The sequence below is a fragment of the Rattus norvegicus genome, chromosome 18 (genome assembly GCF_036323735.1).
Source record: "Rattus norvegicus strain BN/NHsdMcwi chromosome 18, GRCr8, whole genome shotgun sequence".
Classification (NCBI taxonomy): Eukaryota; Metazoa; Chordata; class Mammalia; order Rodentia; family Muridae; genus Rattus; species Rattus norvegicus.
In genome coordinates, this window is record NC_086036.1 from 45,502,226 (window position 1) to 45,520,958 (window position 18,733).

Sequence of the window (18,733 nt, forward strand, 5' to 3'; positions counted from 1 at the left end):
TGACAAGTTGCCTTTTCAGATTGACCTGTAGAAAGCCTGTGGGGCAGCGTTCTCAGTCATGCTTGATATGGGAGGGCCCAGCCACTGTGCACAGTACTGTCCCTGGCTGCTCATCCTGGACTGTATAAGCAAGCAAACTGAGCAAGCCATGAAAGCAAGCCCATAAGTATCACCCCTCCATGGCCTCCACTTCAGTTCCTGCCTCTAGGTCTGTGTCCTGATTTGAGTCCCAGCCTTGCCCTCCTTCAGCGATGGCCTTTAAGCTGTCATATGAAATAAACCTTTTCTTCTCCAAGTCACTTTTTACTCACAGTGTTTATCACAGACAGCAAACTAGGACACTGAGTATCAATGAAGAATTGGATATTTGTATTCTTAAGGCTGAAATACATTATCAATGGCAGTCCTCCTGATGGACAAGTTTAGGCTAAACTTTTTCCAGTGGACATTTGGAAAACAAAACAAAATAACTATCACCACCACCACCACCACCACCACCACCACCACCACCACCACCACCACCACCACCACCACCACCACCACCACAAGAAAACCAATCCAACACTAATCAAAAGGCCTAACCCCAGTTCTATGGCTGGCAGTAAAAATGAAAACTTCCTATGTCTGATCTTGTTTCTTTCACAACACCAGGAGGTAGACGCACCATTTCAAAGGTGGGAAAATTTAGAAGAAAGACATTATTGAAGGATTCCCTGTTGCTAAGCTATAAAGGCAGAGTTATAACCCAGGCTGTGTGGGTTCAGAGCTCTTTGTTCAAACTCTGATGCAAACTGCTCACGACCCTCCTCCAGCCCGTGCACATCCAGTCTGGCAGGATTTGCCTCTGTTCTCCAGGTCCTGTGTGTTCTATATCAGGTCTCAGTTCAACAGGAGACTTAGATTCCAGGACTCAGGACACCCTGGGTCATCCACAAGGCTCACTGTGGGTTTTTCCAGTGGCAATTATGGACAATGGGGACAGAAGCCAATCCTTTTGAGGAAGTGGGATGTCTTTCCTGAGAAGAATTGTTATATTCTGTCTGCCTGTCTCTTTATATATTTGAAGAGGTCTTGTTGTGGGAGAACAACCAACCTTTCCTAATGAATCACTTGCAATTCTATTTCATTGCACATAGTTTTACTGCAATGAACTGGATGGCAATGAAAGGTAATAACTTTTATTATTTTATTTTATTGATAATGTTCTAATGGGAAGTAGAGATGACTTGAAACTTTTGATATTTATTCTATGTGAATTTCTTATCGATAACACATTTTTGCTTCACAATGAATTAAGAACAGAACCGGTTCTTCTATGCTCTAGCATCTTCACATTTCCCATGCCGCCTGAAGATTACAATATGCATTCTGTGCTGTTTTCCAATTCTTACCATTGTCTTGGCTTGGACCCCTGGAGATTGTGTGTGTATGTAGGTGACTTGGTGACAACAGAGACCAGTGAAAGCCACAGGCAGAGACTGAAGCAGCACCAGGCAATAGGATAGGAGTGAGGCTCCTGTTTGCCATTCACACCATATGGCTGCTGAGTCAAGGCTGTCACATTGTACTGCACCAAAGGAGAGGACTTGTTTGCACTGCATTTAAAACTCTAGATAGGCTGTAGTGGGTGACGTCTATGGTTTGGATGAGTGTTCCACGAAGTTCCTTATGTTAAAGATTTCTTTTCCATCATGGTAATGTGGATGTGCTGTGGATCCATAGGGGGTAGGACTTAGGATGTTCTTAGATTTTGGAAACATGCCCAGAGTTATTGTGGCACACTTACTCCTCCTCCCTGCTTCCTTTCTAACTTGAGATGGGAACACTTGTACTCATTTGACCATTTATATCCACCGTGAAATGGGACCCTCATCAAAGGCTTAAACAAATCGGCCTATCTAATCGTGGACTTTAACCTTCAGTCAAAATAAGTCTCAACATTACAAGTAGCTTATGAAGTGTGTCATTAGAGTTACATGAGGCTCACTGATACAGAGGGATGAGACTGGTGAGAGACTGAGGGGGCTCGAGTCAATTCTTGACTGATTAGCATTCATTTGCTTTATTTGTGTAGCTTCTGACATTCCAGACAGTCTTTTCTTGTATAGATTGTTCCAGTGAAGCCGATTTCTAGTCTTGATGTAGCTTAAGAACAAGTTTGACCAAATCCCTGTATACCTGGTTTGATTCAGAGCTGGGAAATGACAAGGAACTAGGACTCTACCCTCTTTGCTGAAGCATTTAAGCTAGATCTTGACCTAGAACCTTCTTAGTGCAATTACAAGGCTAGCCTGTGTCTTCCTGAGCCCCACTGTAAGCAGCGTTGGCTTTAGCAGGTCTGGAGCTAGGAAACAGAACTGATAAAAATGTCAGGGATGTAACCTTATGGTGAACTGGAGTCACGTAACCAAGTATTGTGAAAGAGAGACAGCATTAGCAGCAAAAGATCTAAGGATGAGGAGTTCATGACTGCACCAAGAGACTTTCCAAATCTGAAATCTGCTGGAGGAGCCAGAGATTTTGGGTGTGGCAGGTGGGGGAGCAGTAAGCTCTGGAACAATAAGTACAGGGCCTTAGTAACTCGTTCCTTCCTTTAGCCCTCCATATATTCTCTCTCTCTCTCTCTCTCTCTCTCTCTCTCTCTCTCTCTCTCTCTCTTCTTCTTCTTCTTCTTCTTCTCACTTTTCTTTCTCCATTCCTTTCTTTCTTCCTTCTTTTTGTCTTTCTTTCTTTCCTTAAAAAGATTAATTTATTTATTTTCTGTATGTGAGTACACTGTCAAACACACCGGAAGAGGGCACTGGATCCCATTACAGATGGCTGTGAGCCACCGTGGTTGCTGGGAATTGAACTCAGGACCTTTGGAAGAGCAGTCAGTGCTCTTAATTAAGAGCTGTCTATCCAGCCCACTCAGGATATAAGACCTCTTGATTTCAATTTGCTTCTGCTCCTGCCCTTCTCCTCCACTAGGCCTAGGTGGCTTTTTGCCTCCATCAGTGTTCAAATGAAATTCATATTTCCATTCAGCCTGAAGACATGTTCTAGATGAAATCTAGTGGAGGGGAGTGGGGGGAGAAGGGACTGTGTGTTCAGTTATAGGCCTTTAATTCCAAGCATTTAGGATGCTGAGGCAGGAGGATGGTGTATTTGAAGCCAATAAGGTAAGACACTGTCTCACAAAACAAAACAAAAACAGAAAACGAAGTCCCAGGCATTTGATAATAGTATTAGGTTGTATCAGCCAGGACCTAAGGAATCACAGTGGTCAAAGGGACACAGTCACTGTTAATGCACCAGTGTGTTACTCCACCTTCTGTTTTTTGACTGTGATTTCTGCCTGCAGCATTTGACTAATTCTGCAGAGGAGAACCATCCCTTTACTAGGCTACACTGTAATGAAAAACCAAATCCCTAAGCCCCTGTGTGGTGCTGGGGTGGGGGAGGCAATGTTTTACCATTTATTGTAGCTGTTTGTAGGACAACCCTGGGAGCAAAGGACTCAAGACTCACAGGGCACTGTAGTTGAAGATAAGTCCTTACACTGTTCAAGAAAGGGTTCCCTTAGCTCTAAACCTGACCATTTTCTACCTATGGCTTGCTGTTGGCCTTTGAAGGTTATTGCTGGTCTGTATGTTGTCATTTAATTGCTTGACAGGAAACTCAAACTGTTAAACCAGTGATCTGGGTCTGAGAACAGAGACCAGTCCTGAAGGGTGCCTTAGGCTTGGAGACAGGAACCCCCTGCTGTGGAAATTGGAATCAGCTGCATTCCTTTGTAGAGCCCTTCTGGGAACACAGTCACAGATGCCTCTCCACTCTCCTTACCTCTTCTCTGCAGCAGGATTCACAGGTATTGGCTCTATCTTGTGTCAGCTTCTGGATTATTAGGAGAAAGAGGCTAAGAGGAGTTGGAACAGAAGTCAGTATTCTTCAGCATAATGGAGCCTAGCTTGAACACCACTTACTGGCCTGATGTGGTGACTCGTGTCTCTAATCCCAGTGCTGAGAAAGGATGATTGTCATGAGTTCAAAGCCACCTTGAGCTACAGAGTGTGATATACAGATGAGTAAATAAACCAACGCACACAAGTCAATCCACATGCAGTACCAGCTGTTACTGTGGCTCTTTACTCCCTCTGGTGGTGGTGTGTTGCCACTGTCCTCTATAACACACAAACTTGTATATTAGGCTAAATCGCCTTAGTTACCCAACAGCAGAATATAACTGGGGTGGTTATAACAGTCTGATGGGGCAGAAAGAAGAAAGTCTATGCTAAATGTGGATACATTTTTCAGACGGTTCAGGAATTCAGCTCTGGGAAGTTTATAGAAGCATGTAGTATATCGTGTTCTACAAACTTCTTTTTTGGATGGGGATGTGGCTTGATGGTAAAACACCCTCCCAGCTCCTACAAGGTTCTATCCCCAGCACTGCAAGAAAACAAAACAAATCAACACAAACATTTTCTCTACCAAATGCTTGATCAACATGAGGGGTTTAAGAAATCAGCCAAAACAAAAATGCCAAATTTCACCACTCTTTTCCCAGCAGAGGGAAACAGTATAACACAAATGAAATGTGACGTCTTAATTCATATTCATATTCAGTGTCCCCTGTTGCACACAGAGAGGACCAGAAATAATGACACAACTTGAGATGTCCCTCTTTGAAATCCTGAGTGGAATTAACATATCTCAAGAACATATATCAGGAAGAGACTGTTTGCAAAGGAAGACAGACAAACTGGTAGCATGGTTTATATGGTCTATGTTTCTTTAGGGATCTTCCCAACGGGTGGGGTCAAGAACATTTGTTAAGATGAGACCATTTCAGGCCGAGGGTCTATAAGGGCCTTCTTTAATGGTCCTGATGCTGCCATGAGGTCAAGGTGCCTGCTGCATTTGTCTTATCCTTCATGCTGGGAAAATGTAAGTGTCTTCCCCAAGATCCTTCCCTCACACCATTCAGGTCCTGTGTCATTGCAGATGAACCTGATTTACTTTCAGTTCCCAGAATATCACAATAGTAACGGCTATCATTTACAAAAGCTGGCTATGACATGACCATAGTTTGCCAACATTTGGAAGCAACAAATATTCTTCCATTCTGTAGCACATTGAGATACTGGAGTGTTATCCAGCTACCAAAACAGCTGTCAAACACACACACACACACACACACACACACACACACACACACAGAGAGAGAGAGAGAGAGAGAGAGAGAGAGAGCGAGAGAGAGCGCATAAATGCATGCTAAGTGAAAGAGACCCATTTGACTGGGTTATGAGGGTCAGATTCCAGATGACAGGACAGTTGGGAAAAGGCAAACTATGGAGACTGCAATGAGACCTGTAGTTGCAAAGGGGTAGGGGAAGGTGCATGTGAGCAGGGGGCAGGGGATAGGTATGTGCAGTAAAATAAATTTGACATGATAGATACATACCATTGTCCATTTATAAAAATCCAAAAATTAGGGATTTGGATGTGAGGATGTGTGAATATGGGTTCATCCACTGAAGAGATATACCATTCTAGTGGAAGGTGTTGAGTGTGTGTGTGTGTGCGTGCGTGTGTAAGAGAAAGAGAAGGGGAGAAGCATAAAGAATGCTCCATCTCAACTATGATTTTTAAGCTACCTGGGTTTGGGAACAATTTGTTAACTATCAACAGGCAATCAGTATATCTGTTAAGCCAAATGTTCTATCTAAATGTTGACGAGATTATTTATGTATTATGCTGGGGACTGAACTCAGGGTCTACACACATTCTAGGCAAGTGCTTCATCACTGAGTTTCTTTTTGTTTTATTGAGGGTTTCTATTGCTGTGATGAAACATGACCAAGGCAATTTGGGGAGAAGAGAGTTTAGTTTGCTTATGGTTCCATTTCAAAGTTCATCATCCAAACCAGTGAGAACAGGAACTCACATAGAGCAGGAAGTTGAAGGCAGGAACTGATGCAGAGACCATGGAGGAATGCTGCTTACTGGCTTGCTATTCATGCTTGCTTAGCCTGATTTCTTATAGAATCCAGGACCATCAGCCCAGAGGCGGCACCACCCAGAATAGGCTTGGTCCTCCACCATCAATCACTAACTAAGAAAATACCTTACAGGCATGCCTGGTGTTTTCTTAATTGAGGTTCTCTCCTCTCAGGTGACTTCAGCCTGTCACAAATTGATATAAAACTTGCTAACACACTTCCCCAGAACCACAGTTCTTTAAACTGACAATTTATGTGAGTTATTAAACCCATAGTTTACACTATGAACACTATACACAATTAAACATAAATGCAACCAATCACATAGAATGTAAAAATGTACTTATTGTGTTGTTCCATAGTGAACTGTTGATCCCTCTTCATATAGAAAATTACCCTCTACTGAGGAATTAACCAGGAACGTCTTTTAGAAAGAGATTAAAGACTTTCTTCCTAAATCTATATAGTTAAAAAGAGAGGAGGTGCGATTCCACCCTAGGCAGGTAAAAATACCTTTTATTTGTCTTCCAGAATGTTTTCTCACATTCGAATGATTCTGTCCTCTCCTTGTTAGATAACTAGGTCTCCTACCATCAAGGTTAGGTGGGCCATGCCCTTAAGTTTGAGATGTTACAATGATTTTAGTGTTCTCATTTTGTATTGTTTATGAAAATGGTGGTCTATTCCTTTTGAGGAATTCACTATATTTCGGGACTACCTATTTTAGGTCTTGCCCTAAAGCATTAGATCTTGACACCGAATAAGCTCAACAGGAACCTGTTCAACAGCCATTATTTTCTAGTAAAATAATGATCAGAAACAGTTGCCAGATGTTTGAAATCTTGCTAAGCTTCCCATGGTTTTCAGGATGGTGTGGGTATCGTCTAAGTCCTTACTTTCTGTAGAACAGAGAATCAGAGGAGGGCTGCATAAGGCAAAACAATACATAAAATAAAAATGAAATGGAAAGAACAGGATATTGAGAAATAAATCCATGAACAGGAGGATATTTTAGGTATCTCAGAAACTAGGGAACAAGCAGGAAAGATACCAGTGAGACTTTAGACACAGGGAATAATATGAGTCACCAACCTGATCTAATGGCCATGTGTTGAGCTCAGGCCCAAGCAACAGAGCACACATTCTTGTCAAATACATGTGGAATCCTTATTAGTGCTGGCAAGAAGAGTCAGAAGGCCAACCTGATGTACTTCAGAAGATTGAAACCAGCATGTCGTCTTTGATATGAATGTATTCAGTTCCAAATCATCAGCAAGATTATTAGAAAATCCTCCTGTTTGATAGTCAATAAATCTGTAAAAGCTAACATGGGTATGGAGGTGAGGGACTCCAATCTCAGTGCTTGGAAGGCTCAGGTAGACGAACTTCTGTTAAAGCTTAACTTTTATACGTTGGTCAGCACTGAGCGCCATCACTCTATCTTGTGCTTTGAAGCAAGAATTGATGTGATCTCCTCGAACTTCTAAAACAAGATTCACACTCAGCTGCAGTTCTCTCAGGAATCTTATTTTGGCCAAAGGTACATAGTTCACGCCACACTGCAGCTACAGCTGCCTGCTGGCCATATTTAGAAAACACCCGCAGACATTTTTGAAAGTACAAACCACATTGCCAGATTGTTGTACAATGGAGACCTGTGTAGCAGTTGCCAGCGTGGTGATTTAAGACTGTCTAGGGATACAGAAAAGAGAAAAGTTTCCTGTTTGGGCTTTGTTGGATTTCCAGTCTGCTGCTGCTAGCTGACCAGAGTTGGTGAGCCTAAACTCCACTGGGAAATATTTTTATAAGCATATTAGTTCTGCTTCTGTGTGCTGCTTCTGATATCCCACAGGAACCTGAAGCTTTATTGCAGCCGCGTTACAGCTACTGTTTCTACCAGTACAGGTAGTTCAAGGGCATAGGCCATGAACTTTGCTACTCCAAAGGATGCATACGTTTCTTTCCTACAAATAAGTTCCTTTTTCCTCCCGTTCCTCCTCTTATGCATCTACCCGATGCCATCGAGAGCTCAGCTGCTCTCAAAACTCCTTTGTAGCTAAAACTTACAATCCTCCTGTCTCAGAATCTCTTGTACTGAGGTAATGGGCTTTTTACACACATCTTTCTGAAAAAATTTCTTCCTGTAGCTGAATAAGAATATTATTTTTTATGCAAATGAAATAAGATGAAGGAGAAAAACATTTAATCTCAGCACTTGGGAGGTAGATACAGGAGGATCTAGGAGTTCCAGGTCATCCTCAGCTACATAGCAAATTTGAAGCCAACCTGGGCTACCCTGGGCTACATGAGACCCTATCTCAAAACAAACAATCAAACAAATAGACAAACTAAATGAAAAACAAATAACTCCAAACCAAACCCACAATGCTGGCTGGGTATAGTGATGCACACCTTTTATCTCAGGATCTGAGAGCAGAGGCAGTGGATCTCTAAGAGTTTGAAGTCAGCATGGTCTACGTAGCAAGTTCTAGGCGAGCAAGGACTCTATAGTGAGACTCATCAACAAAACAAAACAAAGAACTCAAGAAAACAACATCACTGCAAAAAACAAAACAAAACAAAACAAAACAAAAAAACCAACCAACAAAACAAACAAAGAAACAAACAAAAAGTTATGTTATGTTCATGTTACCAGCTGAGTGTGAGAAGAAAGCAGATCTGAACTTTAGTAAGATACAGCTGCCTGCTGACTGCTGCGTCCCCTAGAGGATTTCTTGTGACCCTCTAAGAATAACATTTCCATTTCTATCCATGACTGAGCATGATTTATGCAGTGTAATTCTTAGCTTGTATTTACCCCAAATGAATCCATTTTTTTTAACTTACCTCTTACCTCAGTAGAGGTCTAGATGGGAGGTGGCCATGTAAAAGCTGTACTGTAGGCAAACCCCGCTGCTACTCAATGAGAATATTGCAACTAGCCAAGAAACACAGTTTTCACCTTGCTTCTTCATATTTTTATTCCAAGAAGGTAGTTTTTATGTGTTACCACATTTGACACCAGTATTTTCAAGGGTTCAGCATGGTTCTCTATTTCACACACCAAGTTCTTCAACTGGAGACGAAACTATGAAGATCCCAGGAAACAGTCATATAGGTGGGGGAAAAAGGACTAAGGTCATCTTACTGCCCAGTGTCAAGTAGATCTAGGCTGCCCCTTCATGGCTTAAGTGATAATCTGGACCAAGCTGTTAAACTAGAAAAAAGGGATGGCTGAGCCTTTGACCAGCTGAGAAACAGTCTTGGCAACCAGTCCACATGTTGCCAGGAAGGAAGAAGCCCTCTGGAGAGATGTAGTGAGTGAGAAAGAAACGGCAGGCCCTTGTTACTGCATTCCCTTCACGATTCTCACCTGTTAGTAAACGTGGCTCATTCAGTGAACATCTAGGCTCTCTTCAATCAGATTGACCCTTCCTCTCTGAGGAGGAATACAAAGTATGTTGGTCTATCAGAGGGTTGAGACATGTCCTCAGTTTACTGTGACCAAGGCCAGAATATGGCTTAGAGCTTACAAGCACTCTACCACTGAGCTAAATCCCCAACCCATATTGTATATTATTGTATATGTATTTTTTGTTAAAATTCTATTTTAAGGGGTTGGGGATTTTAACTCAGTGGCAGAGTACATCTACCTTGTGCAAGACAACTCTAGGCTTTATCCTTTCTACTTTAAAAATAATTTTTATTATAAGAATTTGACTCACGTAGACATTGCTAAAGTAGTACAAAGACTGAGATACATTATAGTACGTTTGAAGACACTGCTGTAAATATGATTTAGATTTGAGCTGGGGCCAAGGGCACGTGGGTTGAGAACCACTGAGGGAGTAAACCAGAAGTTCTATTTGTGGTGGACTGTATCATCCTAGCCTTAAGGAATAGCTCTATCCTACCAAGTTTGTCCTTTATGCTAATGTACGGTTAGAGCAGAAGACAAAAGGAGGAAGAATCTCAAAGTTCATTTATTTGCTCTAAATACACCAGGGTGACTTTTTTTCTTTTCCAGAGTCTGGTCTGACTATGCAGACCTATCTGGCCTGGATCTCTCTGTGTATACCAGACTGGCTTTGAACTCAGAAAGATCTACCTGGCTTTGCCTTCACAGAGCTGGGATTAAAGGCATGTACCACATGACTGGACCAATATGCTTTTAATTAGCAAGAATAAGTCTCTCTCTTTTTTTTTCCTTGTCCAAGTAAGAACAGGACTCCAGGGCAAGACAATTCTATACACGTAGGAATAGATAAAGCCATACTTATGTAGTGAAACTCTTTTGCATATTAAATCAGACAACTCATTCTACTTTGACGGTTGTAATTGCTAAATATGTAGCCATTCATATTCTGAACATATTTGTAGACTTACTTTGTTTGTCACCTGCATTTTCTTATTTCTGTTGGTCGTGGTCAAGGACAAGCTAGAAGTAGCCAGATCTGGTTTTTGAGATTGAGATTGGCAAGTGGAATACCAAAGCTCCCATCCCTGCTCTACCCCGACTCTATAACGGTTCAGTTCTAACAGGTGTGATCCAGATTGTCCCTCTTCACAAGTTCCGTCTGAGTTGATTTTGCATTTCAATTTCTAAAAGCAGGGATAACGCGGTCAGACTCGTTCTTAAAAAAACAGAGAGACAGTTATTGGATAAATCAAGAAAGATTACAAGACGAGGTCAAAACAGATACTTCAATGGTGACTTTGGAACCTGAACTGCTCCAAACACTAATTCATGTAATCACTCCTTTTTTGAGCTAGCTTGAGGAAGTTTGACTCCTCATTGTTGCCACAGTTGTAGAGGCTCCCCGCCCCCCACCCCCCACCCCTCCAGTCTTAAGGGCACAAACCCCACACTGTTACTGAGTGGTCACCGTGGTCACCTTGCTTTTACCGGAGTCAAGTTCCGGATTCCCCACAGCTAGGCTCACTTCTACATTTCAGTTTAAGCTCCTGTTTAAAAATGCTCGCACACTGGGCCGTGTGTGGACAATAAGGAATGCAGAGAACCCAGATAGGAGCCGGCCGATTTACCCTGGGGTCCGTGGTCTGGAGTAGGCTCCACGGGTGAGGTTGGAAGCCATTGCATCAGAGAAAAGGTGCCAAGGTCCTGAGCTGGACAAGCCCTTGGCGTATTGTACCTCCTCCCTGTTTCTCTCGGCAATCACTTTCTGTAGGTGCTGGGCATAAAGCAGAGTCGGGAGCAGAATAGGCAAGTGCTCCTAGCTCCATCCTCAGCCCCACTCCTCCTTTCTTCACTGACTTTGCTTTTTCTATTGGAGAATTGTCATTAAAATAGTGGGTTCACAGTTCCAGTGAAGGAAGTTGGTTTTACCAACAGAGGTTAAGAGAAAAAGAGAAAGACTCGAAAAAAGCAGAGTGGATTGGTAGTTTCAAAATTCTTTTCCTTGAAACAAAAATTATAGGAGTGAGAACGATGGACAAATACCAGGCTAATTGGCATCGTGTTACTTTGTTTTCTGTAGAGTAAGCTGGAGAGAACCCTATTGTCTTTGCAATTGGAAATTTGTTGGAAAATTTGGCTGGTATATGGCTACTTTTTAAAGGGCTTTAATCTTTTGTTTTTAGAATTGTTTTTAAATGTTGAACCCAGGATGTCACTCACCCACCTTTTTTTATCTTGAGTCCTATGTGCTCTCTGAACTCATCTGCCTGGATTTCAGTGAACATGGGAATTCAAGGGTCAAATGTGATAAGCAAATGTGGACGATGGCTTTGAGAACAAAGTGCTGGCTTAGCTTTGAGCTGCCAGTGAAAGGACTTGAACTGTGAAGTTGAAGGTCTGGGTTAGGCAGCAACTCTGCTCCCGCTGGTGTGTCAAACCACATTGGCAGTTCCCAAGACTGAAGTTGTCGGCTAGGTAATTACCCCAGAATCTTCCCTCCCTTGCCCCCTACACAAGTGCCTAAAACTGATGCCATATTCTTGTTCAGGTATAGTTTTTCCAACTCTTTGTTTTGATGAATGACCCACCATAACATTGATTATCAAGTCAGAGTATGCCTTTCTGATGCATGTCCCTCACATCTGACGACCCACAGAGACCTATTCACTCCATTCAAGTTATACTCCAGATTTTCCTCTTCAAGATTTCTTCCTCTGTCCTCTTTGAGCTCTTCCCAGGTCTTTTATATCTTCTCGCCTATCTCTACTCAAAACTCCTTAAAAAAAAAAAAAAAAAACCCAAAGTGTTCTTTCCAGTCAGTAGATGTATTCTAACCATCTTTCGGACTAATCCTGCTCAGAACCATTTTCTGCGCTGAAATATGATCTAGTTAGCTCCGTTTTGCAGCTCCATTCTTTTACTGCCCCAGCCTAGCTAGTATTTCCCCTCCCTTCCCTTATTTCCAGTTGCCCTCTAACTTGCCCAGTCATTACTCAAGCAGCTCTGCTTCACTTCCTTGGGAAAGCCTTTCTTTTTTCCATCTTCTCTCCATGGGTGCATAGTGTTCCTTTCCTTTGCCACCTTCTGTTGGCACACCTGCACACTTTTCTCACAAGCCTTGTCAGGCAGCAATGCTATTGAAAGTTTAAGTGTCACATTATTAATAGCTTCGATAGCCTTTTTGCTCTGGCTGCTCAATATTTGTTGAATAAATGACTGACACTGTATGGGTGTTCCCAACACGTAAATACTACACTCAATTAGCAACACTTTTATTTTGTTTGTTTGTTCAGTTTTGTTTTTATTTTTTGTCCACTGTGTCTAGAGAAGGCAGTCGTAGGGATGCAGGTCCAGGATTCTGCATTTTGACAGTTTCACTGTGACTTTCATATAGTAGATCCAGGGGATACACTCTGAGAAGTCTTGATTGCTGTGAGAGATAACTTTCTTTTTTAGAAGCTTTGTCAAAATGAATGGGAGCCAAGTGCTATTCATCAGTGGCTGAAATCAGAACACGCTGAGTGAATGATGAAGCTGTAGTGGAATATATGAAAGTAGAGTAATAAGTCACTTAGCCACATGGGCCTTGGCAGTGTTCTCTTCTGAAAGAATTTCCGAGGCAATTCTCTTGGACAGATATTTCTCCGCTAAGGAGAATTGTTCTGGACTACATTTCCCATGAGGCCAAGCCAGACCCACGCAGGCGCACTTGGAATCACCAGCGCCAGTTTCCCGAAACCACCAGGTCACTTGTTTGTGTCCCGCCCCTCCTCTCCCCGCCCTCCGTGCCCGTTTCACAGAGCAGTACCCCGGCCACTGCCAGTGTGTGCGTGGTGCAGGATAGACTCATGGCTTCGCCTCTGAGGTTCGACGGGCGTGTGGTCCTGGTCACCGGCGCCGGGGGAGGTGAGTCTGGTGCTGGGCCCATGATCTGGATAGAGGGACTGTGTCGTGCAGCTGCCCGGGTGCTGAGCTGGTGCTGGATCAGGAGGGACCGCGGCGTGGGCCAGGCACGGAGGGGTACTGGGTCAGCAGGTGCTCCGGGTTCCAAGCACGGTGGGAGCTTCTAAGGCCCACGTTTTTCCCAGGGGAGAAGTCAGCAGGGTTGCAGAGTGTACAGCTGAGTAAAGTTCGTCCTCTCTCTAGTCTGTCTATGGACTGTGACTTTTGCTGCCTTTGGACGCTTAGGCCTCTGTTAAGTCACACATGGGTTTAAAAGAATTTCTTGGGCCTGGCATCCCACCCGAGGAGGAGTTGACATGCTAACCCCTTTGAGTGTCGTTGAGTGTTTGTTTTCCTCTGACTCATGATTCAAGTTTTTTGAGAAGTACACACACCAAAGTTCACCAGAATTGTGGCAAAGGTCACAAACTTTTTTTGTGTGTGTGTGAAAGGGCAAGAGATGATACAGGGATAGATAAGATAGGAAGAGAGGAGAACTTGAGAGCAAGGGCATTTCTGAAGCGAGCCACCCAGTGGGAAAACTGCCTGTCTTTTATTTCTGCATGCCTTTTATTTCGAAAGAGGTAATTGTGATTCAAGCAATACTAAGTTTAAAGGACAGGTAGATGTTTCGCAGTGAAATGTCTTCATTAGTTCCACGCCAGTGAGTAACTTCTAACCTCAGTGTGCAGGGTATTGACTTAATCAACCTTTGGTCTCTCACCTTTGTACTTAAAAGGGCTCTCAGTTACCAACTGTTATTACTGAGACAGGGTCTCATCTAGCCGAAGCTGGCTTCAACGCCTGATCTTCCTCCGTCCATTTGTATATTTACTTGTATAAGTGTTAATTTATCTTTTTTTTTTTTTTCCGGAGCTGGGGATGGAACCCAGGGCCTTGTGCTTGCTAGGCAAGCGCTCTACCACTGAGCTAAATCCCCAACCCAAGTGTTAATTTATCTTAAATATAAGATAAATAAGTTTTCTATTAAGCCTCCCCATTTAGCAATGAAATGCATTAACTAAAAATCGAAAAAAAAAGTTAAGAAAAGTTTAAGCCAGAGAAAAATCTTCTGGAAGCTCTGGCTGTTAACTTTACAGGTCAGTTCCCCAAGATTATTATTATTTGCCAGTCTCATATATTCAGAGTTAAAGTGATTTGTAGTTGACAGTTGCATATTCCAGGTTCAGTACGGGTTATAGAAATCAGACATTTTAGAATAAGAAAGAATTTGGGTTTCAGGCGGGGTTTTGGAAGTCATACCTTTGAGCTGCCATTGGATCTCTGTCATAGTCCAAGAACCATAGATCACTAGGGTCCTGAAGTGAGGGGACTGCCACTTATGGGTTAGGAGACCAGGTTAAGAAGTTGCCTCTTCAGGCACTGTTTTTTAAATATGGAGGGTGTTTGAAGAGAAGCAACTGCTTAAGCAGCAAGTGCCAGAGCCCAGGGAAGGTGGCACCTGTCCCATTTCTGCTTCTTAATTCCCGTAATTGCACCTAGTGGTGGACTCCAGCTCACAGGCAGTGTTCTAGCAGCCAGGGAGAATGCTAGGAAATGGGTGGGAAAACATGGCTTTACCTTGTCTAACTTCTGCAGTCAGGAGAGGGTCTTAGTGGAGAGAATGAAGAGTGTTCCATCCGAGGCACCATCTTCGACTGTGGTAAGGAACTGTTGAGGTATTACTTTAAAATGGAGACCAAGTTTCATGGAATGAAATAACCATGCTAATGTCTTTCAACTTTCCTTTGTTTCTCCTTAGGGTTGGGCAGAGCTTATGCCCTGGCTTTTGCAGAAAGAGGAGCATTAGTTGTTGGTAAGATGTGTTTTTCTTTTAAACTAGTAGCCATTAGCAAAAAAAAAAAAAAAAAAAAATACAGTTTTCACAAGTGTCCTTTGTTCTTCTAGTGCAATTAAGATTTCATTTCATAATTTTTATTTCTGTCAGAGATTTTTTTTTGTTGTCGTTGGTTTTTTTTAGTTTAAGGCTAACTTTCCTTTATAAAGGTTGGCTTTTATTTATTTTTTTTAAGGCAGAATCTTATTTATTTAGCCCTGGGTTGTTGAGATTATAGGTATTCGCCACCATGCCTGGCTTAAGTCACTTTCTGAAGTAATCTAGTTTTATATAGACTTTTTTGTTTAAAAGAATTGATAAGGAGGTATAAATATTCATTGTATAGATGGAAATTCTTGGCTTTAGTTTTGTGGGTTGTTATTTTTTGAGGTATACACTCATCTGCCGACATGAGATATTAAATGAGAAGCCCCTGATAAGTACCTTAGCATCCTGTGTTTGGGAATTGGTGTGGGTACAGGAACCACTTTGTCCACAGTTGGGAATGAATGGGAGGCAGAGCAGGGATGTATGCAGGGCAGATGCTCAGGCCTGATGATAGTTTATAGTATATTCTGAGGTTAAAACTGTTGGCTCACAGTGGCCTCCTAAGGGTTGACCCTATAATATTTAGCAAGGCTGCATATTACTTATTGTCAGGTCTACTTGAAGAAACTTCGTGTGCAGGTCTGAAGACACACACCATTACTGTTTTCTCTTTCTTCATGTGCTATTAAGTTCTTAGTATTTCACCCTTAGCCCCTTTGTAATGTAAATTCTACTCTCTTTTTGAGTCTTCACAGAACTTGTTCAATCTTTCCTAACTCCTAAAGGACTCTAGAATATTTCCTTTTGCAAAGAGGGCATTTTGTTCATTGCTGACATGTTCTTGTTGCTGTTGCTTTTTGGTTTTTGTTTGTTTTTTTGGAGGAAGGGCTGTACGATATTTTTTTCTTTTCTTTTAAACTAAGACATGAACATAGTGTATAAACTTATTTTAAGCCAGGGGTCATGGGGATTTTTGTAATCCTAGCACTTAGGACACAGAGACAGGAGGATCAAAAGTTCAAGGCCAGCCTTGGCCATACCCAGTGAGTTCAGAGCAAGCCTAAGCTACAGGAGAATGTCACTTAAAAACCAAACCAAAGCAAACAAGCGAACAGTCCCTCCACCACCTCCTGGAACCAAACAAAACCTCCAGAACAACAAACCAACCAAACAGCCTTGCGTAGACACCTCCCACCCACCTCCAGTCTCAACTCTTTCTTCATAAATGATTTCAGAGCAGGGAAGCGTGAACTCTTCCTCGGAGTACAAAAGACAAAGCACTACAGTGACATACACGCGTCTGCTCATGCTACTGTTCCACTTCTCATTGGCCCAGCAAAGGCAGCCGTTCCTGGGATTGAGCAGGGGTTATGGGAGACCCATTTATTCACAGTTTATTCTGTTTTTAGGTGTGTGTGAGGCGTAAGAATATATATGAGGATTTAACTATCCAAAGTTTATCTCAAAATGGGAAAGGTGCATTGTGTAAGCCTTGTGGGCACTGGTGGGAAGTGATTGAGGCCATTGTCTCAGTGTCTTTGCTTACTCAGACTTTCCGGCAACCTTGGCAGTTTCTACTGGTGGCCCAGTAGAGAGTTGTTTCTTTTTCATACCCATTAGCCCACAGATTCCCCACATGTACTCTAACATGAAGAAGCAGCCCAGTGCTTGCATTTAAAGCATTTATCTTGTATTAATACTTAAAGAAAAAGGCCCACTTTAGGTATCAGTATTCTCTGCAAGTGTAAGCAAATGGTAATCAAGAATGAGCAGTGACGGAGTGAGCGAGTGAAGCTAAGAGAACACGAGGAGAAGGACTAAATCCTGTGTGGATTCCAGCGTATAAGGAACAACTGCATTCGCATTGCTGTCTCCTCTCTAGATGTTTCCATGAGCATCACCCACACAGTTAGGTGAGAAAACCACTGTTACAATGAGTTTCTTACCAGTTAAAAAGCCCAGTTAAAAAAAAATCCTACAAAAGGTAATAAACTTAGCCTCAGGTGGAGCAGTTGTTTACTCTGCAGGTATTTATTGAGTGTCAGTTGTAAAGCACATACACCTCATACAATGCTGGATGGGGCGTCCCAGCAGCATGTGCATAGTACTTAGGCTCCCCACTTTGTCTCTTATTTTTGCTGTGTAGCTCAGGTTGGTCTTGAACTTGCGATCCTGCTGCCTTAGTGTCACTCCTGCTGGGAGTGTAGGCATGTGCGGCGGCTATGCCCTGTGGCTCCTACTGTAGGAAGCTTAGGTTGTAGTGAGAAGGCAGTAGACACACAGTAACAAAAATATAATACATAAAGCTAGATGGTAGAGTGGAAAAACTTAGGGAGATTGGGATAGAAGATGCTAAGCTAAGACTCTTGAGGAGGAACCATCCAGGAGTGGAGTTTGAAGGACTGAGTTTCTGCCAGAGATGTCCTTTGGAGCTGAGGCCCTGAGATGGGGGCAGGTCTGGTGTGTTTTAAAGTTAGTGTGGGGTCAGTGCGTCTGGACTGGTGGAGGTCACTGAAGGGAGTTGAAGCTAGAGATGAGAGCATAGAGTTAGCAGGAGGCTAGAGCACATAGAACGATCAGCTTTGACCTGGTTCAGAGGGTGAAATACTGCAGACTGGGTGGAGGAGCAGCATGGCCTGGTGTAGGGGATTACTGTTTTATTCTGGGTGCTGCCTGAGGCTGTATGCCACAGGTTAGGAGTGGAAAGGAAAGGAAGGAAGGTCAGGAAGCCTGCGGACACAGGTTGGTTGTTTTTGAATATACTTTGTAATCTTTAAAAGTGAAAACAAACAAGAAGGAAAGAGGCCAGCCAGAACCTTTTGTAGTCCTGGGATTTGGTTGTCCTCCATGACTTCATGTGGTAAAATTTAGTGCACACATGCACGCCCGGAAGATGGTGAAGCCTAGTCAGATAGTGGTGTTTTGAGTTGGCACCTCTGGGGGAGATTAGGTTTCAGTCCCCTGTGGCCCCACCCTCACCTCTTAGTTGGATCCTGGTGACTTTAAAGAGAAGAGTCAGGGAGAGGGAGGAACACTGGTTTCACCTCCTGTAGTTCCATGGTGTGCTCTCTCTGCTCTGTCTTTGTCTCTTATCTCGGTCTTTCTCTGTGTGCACATGTCAGAGGCTAACTTCTGGTACCATTTATCAGGAGCTGTCTACACTGTTTTTGAGGCAGGCTTTATTGGCCTAGCGCTCACCAGGCTGGCCAGGCTGGCTAGCAGGCTCCTGTCCTGCTTCCTCAGTCGAGTGTGCTGCTGTTCTCGATGCTCCAATTTGTGTTCTGGGAATCAAGCTCAGGTCTTTCATGCTTTCAAGCCCTTTGCTCTTTCTGCCTCTCTGTTACTGTCACATATAGCCTGGGCTGGCCTAGAATTCAGTCTATGGTCAAGGACAGCCCTCAACCCATTCCTCCTCTGAGTGATCAGTCTCCATTATCTATCTACTCTTGGTCTCTGACAGTTTAGTTCTCAAACAGGACAAGAGGTCTGAGGATCAGTCTTTTG

General features: G+C 42.9%; 1 protein-coding gene across 1 annotated transcript in view; it reads left to right on the top strand.

Moving 5' to 3' along the window:
• Nucleotides 1–13,201: 13,201 nt before the first annotated feature.
• The window catches only part of Hsd17b4 (hydroxysteroid (17-beta) dehydrogenase 4), an 89,041-nt gene continuing 83,509 nt past the window's right edge, over nucleotides 13,202–18,733 (top strand). Inside the window, exons 1-2 of the mRNA NM_024392.2 lie at nucleotides 13,202–13,308; nucleotides 15,107–15,160. Of these exons, the coding sequence (NP_077368.2) occupies nucleotides 13,251–13,308; nucleotides 15,107–15,160 (112 nt within the window). The 5' untranslated portion in view covers nucleotides 13,202–13,250. The remainder of the gene's footprint in view (nucleotides 13,309–15,106; nucleotides 15,161–18,733) is intronic.